The sequence below is a fragment of the Sinocyclocheilus rhinocerous genome, unplaced genomic scaffold (genome assembly GCF_001515625.1).
Source record: "Sinocyclocheilus rhinocerous isolate Xijiao unplaced genomic scaffold, SAMN03320098_v1.1 scaffold1107, whole genome shotgun sequence".
Lineage (NCBI taxonomy): Eukaryota > Metazoa > Chordata > Actinopteri > Cypriniformes > Cyprinidae > Sinocyclocheilus > Sinocyclocheilus rhinocerous.
In genome coordinates, this window is record NW_015647084.1 from 590,464 (window position 1) to 595,888 (window position 5,425).

The window sequence follows — 5,425 nt, forward strand, 5'->3', positions numbered from 1 at the left end:
GAGTATGGGTCACCATACTTGGCCACATGTCACGTCACTTTTCACTTTTTCACTTTTCACTTTTCAATATTACAGCGAGAATAAAAGTTACTCCTTCTTTCTTTGCGTGAACATTTGTGTGGCGTTATGCAAATCTTCCCACACAGTTAGGTAGATATGTGGGGGCGTGTTCGAACGAGCCGTTTTAGGTAGGTGTGGCTGACTCTTAACTTTTATAAAGAATATCTCTTTGGATTTGAGACTTTAGTCTTTGCAACTTTACAGATCTTCTTTATGCACCAAGAGCTTGTAACACTCCAAAGAGAAAGGAAAAAATGAAATTGCATCATATGACCCCTTTAAATCACAGTAATTACGACATGGCGTGAATGCAGCATTATTTTTCAACGCGAAAGTAAGCCGTTTTCTGTGAATGTGTGAGACTTCCGGTTCATTAGCCACTGTAGGGAAATAACGAGAAGAATAACAAAGAGCAGTAAATGGTAAAACTGTTTGCACTATAAACCAGTGTGATCATAATTACTGTTTTTAATTAACTGTTTGCAATATCAAGCAGCAAAACGAGTTGTTTTGTACAGCTAAAAATAGCTGGACGCGGATGAGACCGGAAACCATGAACATTAAATTTACAAATGGCCGCGCCCGCTCTTACGGGAAAAATAAGATTGGATGGCTGAAATCACATTAAAAAAATAATTAAATAAAATGGGCAATCAAAGTTACAAAACTTACCTTAAGTAGGCTACTGCATTGTTAGCTTAGTAACATGCGCCAAACTTGATGAAATCAGTTGTCAGTCGAATGCTTTTTGTATGATTCCCAGAGATTCTGCTGCTCCAAATCAGCCACGTATGAGGTTTAATTTCACCCACAGTGCAGTCGTAGAAAGCAGCTGACTGTGTAGGTACTATACAATCAGGCAGCTCATAGGTTTTGGAACACATCCCATTAGTTTTGGTCTCTCCATAGCAAATTGTTTTATTCACAGCAGACACTGGAGTGAGCGCTTGATTACAGGTGCATTTTTATTTATCCATTAAGCTTTCATTAAGCGTGAAAACATAATCTCACCCTCTTCTTTGAGTCACATGCCATGGTTTCGGACTAATGGATGCTATTTTCTGGTGGTCTCGGCGTTACCGCACCGCATTACTGCATGGTCAGTGACAGGCCGATACTTCAAACAAAACCACCATGATATCATTACCTGGCAAAACGATTTCCTGGGAGATGGAATCCCTCTCTTGCTGAAGAGGCCGGGATGACAGCTGTTGCCTCAGACCGCGCCGCAGCAGAGATTAGCGCGAATGCGCCATCTGATGCCTGACAGGTGTCAGGGAAGTCATACGTCCTGTCGTCTACACGGCCGAAATATGAGAGACAGGAGTGTTTGCACGTAAACTCGAGTTAATAGAAAACACGCCTTACAAACAAGCATCATGGTTACCCAGTGAAACCATGACATTTAGAAGTCATTGATTACCATGGTACATGTCCAAAAACGTGGTTGTTTTTGTCTATTATGTGCATGTACGATGACAATATGTTGGATAGGATTTATAATAAAGGTTATGTAGTGTATTGTAGATGTATGCGTTTTATTTGTGGGTGTGAATGTGTGTTGCAGCCGGTTCCTGAAGAGCTGCAGAACGGAGCAGGGTTTGGCTACGTCGTTGCTTTCCGGCCCTTCGGCACCACCGGGTGGATGCAGGCGGCAGTTCCCTCTCCTGAAGCCTCCAAATACATCTTCAAAAACGAGACCATTTTACCCTTTACTCCATTCCAAGTCAAAGTGGGGGTGTACAATAACAAGGGGGAAGGACCTTTTGGACCTGTGGTCACCATCTACTCTGCTGAGGAGGGTCAGTCACATTAACTGTAGCATTTGGTTGTGCACAACAGAGAAATTAAAGTCAAATGTACCTTTTGACATTTCGCTGTGGAACGCTTAGCAGGCAGTTAATAGGAGCCAAGTTAACTGAAGTGTGTTGCGCCAGAACCCATTAATCATGGTCTGCCTTGTTTTTCAAAAAGAGTTGGACTTTGAAGACATTTGTTGAATGAAACGGTCTAATCGAAGAATTTCTCCTTCGAATTCAGAGCCTGGAAGGGCACCCAGTCGACTCAGAGCCAAGAGTCTTTCAGCGTTTGATGTTGAGGTATACTGGAAAGCCCTTCCCTGGAGCACAAGCAAGAAACGTGTTCTCGGCTATGAGGTACACTAAATTCTGTCAAATTAAAGTTGCATTCATTATACATATCATCGTTATTTTTCAAAACCCTATTCAAAATCTTAAAAAAATATTAAAATCATTACAAACTGTTTTTATTTCAATGAACAAATGAATAAAACTTCAAAATGTGTACTTTTAAATTATGCTTCAAAAAATTTAAGCCATCACTCACATTTTCTTCAAATGTAAATATCAGTTAATTGTTCTTATTACTGAGCTATAAATAAGTTTTTTTTTAGTTTTCCTCTTAATTCTACAAAATAAATCTATTGTTGACATAAGTACAAAATTATTAGCTCATAATGTTGTAAACTAATGACTTCATTAGTCACATAAAAAAACCTGATATTTAAAACTTTTTTAATTTAAAACTACAGATCTTTAGCTTTGGAATAAAAACGGTATATAAGAAAGAAGTTAAGAAATTAATAGTTGTAATCAGCAAGGACACATTAAAGTGTGTAAAGGTAGCAGTAAAGACATTTGTAATTTTACAAAAAATAATATTTGCAAAGTATCCTGGGGAAAAATCTATCACAATTTCCACAAAAACTATTAAGCAACACTGTTTTCAACATTGATAATAATAATAAAAAAAGTTTTATTGTGCAGCAAATCAGCATATTAGAATGATTTCTGAAGGATCATGTGACACCAAAGACTAGAGTAATTATAATAAAAATAACAGCTTTGCCATCACAGGAAAAATTACATTTAATTGTATTAATATTCCACAAACGTACTGTTTTCACTTAATTTTTGATCAAATAAATGCAGTCTTGGTAAACATAGTCTTTCAAAGACATTTAAAATTCGTACCGACATCAAACTTTTGAACAGTAGTGTACATTAATAAGTTTGAGAGCTTAGGGAGGCTATTTCATCTTTGAAAATGCTATATGGGAGTGGACGGGGCTTCTGCGACTGCAGGATGTCTCTACAGGATTATGGGTAGTTCTTCAGTTAGGCAATTAGCAGTTTTGAACATGGCAGAAATCTATCTTAATACTGAAGAGAAAAAAAAATCAATTTCAATATAGAGAAAAACTTCCAGAGTACTGTTTCTGCGGTCGATAAACCTTATAATGCAGGCTCGTTACTTATTTAGCAACATCATTTTGTTTGAGGTTGTATTGCAACCAACTCCTACTTAGCGTTGTGCCATTAGATGTTTTTTTAACTTTACCTTTTGGTAAGTCATCTGCAAAAAATCATAAATATAAAGCACTGAGACCTTTCGTCCTCTGCTAACAGTTGTGGAACAAATACAAATGAGGTTTATATCATCATCCATCTCTGACTCTTCAGCTCAGACTGCCCAGAGACTTTTGAGAGGGAAAAGAAAAAACCTGAGTCAACCTGACTCAAATTATAAAATTATTCATTTAAAAATTATAAATGAATTCTTTCTCCCACTAGTTTTAAATGATATTGCTCTGAGTTTATTCAAGTTTAATGTTGAGCGGTTCTGTTTTGTCTTTCTCTGTAGTTGAGATACTGGGAGAAGAATGAGAAAGAAGACACAGCTAGTTTGCTAAGGACAGTAGGAAACCGGACGATGGCCATTATTCAGGGCTTAAAAGGAAGTACCACCTATTATATAAAGGTGAGAGCCTACAACACAGCAGGAACAGGACCATCAAGTCCAGCGGTCAACGTTACCACTAAAAAGCCTCGTAAGTAACTTTTTTTCTTTTTAAAAAGATTGACTGAAGAGGATGTTACTCAATGCATGAGCAGTTATGTTTAAGGGTAGCAACACTAGTATTAGATCACTGTTTTAAAGTTGCTATGACTTCATCCAGCCCCCAGCCAGCCGCCCTCAAAAGTCATGTGGAATACATCAAACTCCAAAATCATTCTGAACTGGGAACAGGTGAAACCTCTGGAAAATGAATCTGAGGTCATGGGGTACAAGGTAAGCCAGATCTTCTTGCTGAACTGCTGTTTAGCATACCTAACAAACGCTCTTTAGCCTTAAATACATTCACAATGTGACACAGCACCTTATTGCTCAATGATTAAACAGCTTTCAGTGCTTTAGCACCACCAAATGCTTTGATATGTGCATGACAACGACTCCAGACATGTCACAAAGCATCTATTGGTTTGTTTATATTGTTTTAGTGGAATTTCATCGCTGAAAATCCTAGTGTAAAAGCTCCATAGGATCGATTGTTTCTATTCAATATCTTTCATGTCAAATATCCACTCTTAAATATTTGCAGTTGGCTTATAGTTGTAGTTAAAATATTTTAAATAGAGTGATTCAGACTGATTGCCCATCAGCCCCTTATGCTATCTTCATGCATCAGCCATTGAAAATACCATATCATTCTGATAACAAGTGGGACTATGTAAATGGAGGTAATTGTTTAAAAATAAATTTTTATTGTTTTGTAGGTACTGTATAAGCGGAACCAATTCAGCAGGCCCAGCATTATGGAGACCAACACCACCTCAGTGGAGCTGTCACTACCCACAGATGAGGAGTACATCATCCAGATCAGACCTTTTGGAGAAGGAGGGGAAGGCAGCAGCAGCCGACAGATCACCATTCCCAAAATATCAGGTAGATCATCCTCTACTAATTGGCTTATTTTTAATTCAGTTTTGATTTTATGCTATATTTTATTTAAGAGAAAAAAGGTTGAAGCTTACAATTTCAGAAATAGAATGCATTATAAATATATAAACATCATTTTTAAGGGATGATTTACAATCAGCAGGTCATTATCACAAAATTTAATTCAACAGGGCGATTAGATTGAATCAGCCTGAAGGGATTTATTTTGTGCTAACGACTGGCTGACTGAACGTTATCCTACTAATTACACGACTACTCATCAAATAAATTAATAAATGGACAACTGGACATGAAATATTCATTAAATGATTTTACTATGTGAGCAGAAATATATGAATATGAGAGACTTGAATATGAAATGCACTACTGTTCAAATCATCTTAAAATCATTAAAGGGGTCATATGATGTTGCTAAAAAGAACATTATTTTGTGTATTTGGTGTAATGAAATGTGTTTATGCGGTTTAAGGTTCAAAAAACACATTATTTTCCACATACTGTACATTATTGTTTCTCCTCTATGCCCCGCCTTTCTGAAACGCGTCAATTTTTACAAAGCTCATTGTTCTGAAAAGCGAGGTGTGCTCTGATTGGCCAACTATCC

General features: G+C 37.1%; 1 protein-coding gene across 2 annotated transcripts in view; it reads left to right on the forward strand.

Annotated features, from left to right (window-relative positions):
* The window catches only part of LOC107708740 (contactin-4-like), a 143,164-nt gene that overhangs the window by 135,713 nt on the left and 2,026 nt on the right, over positions 1–5,425 (forward strand). For both annotated transcript variants that reach the window (XM_016513039.1, XM_016513040.1), the window contains 5 exons: positions 1,628–1,862; positions 2,101–2,216; positions 3,724–3,910; positions 4,040–4,152; positions 4,638–4,806. In XM_016513039.1, the coding sequence (XP_016368525.1) occupies positions 1,628–1,862; positions 2,101–2,216; positions 3,724–3,910; positions 4,040–4,152; positions 4,638–4,806 (820 nt within the window). The remainder of the gene's footprint in view (positions 1–1,627; positions 1,863–2,100; positions 2,217–3,723; positions 3,911–4,039; positions 4,153–4,637; positions 4,807–5,425) is intronic.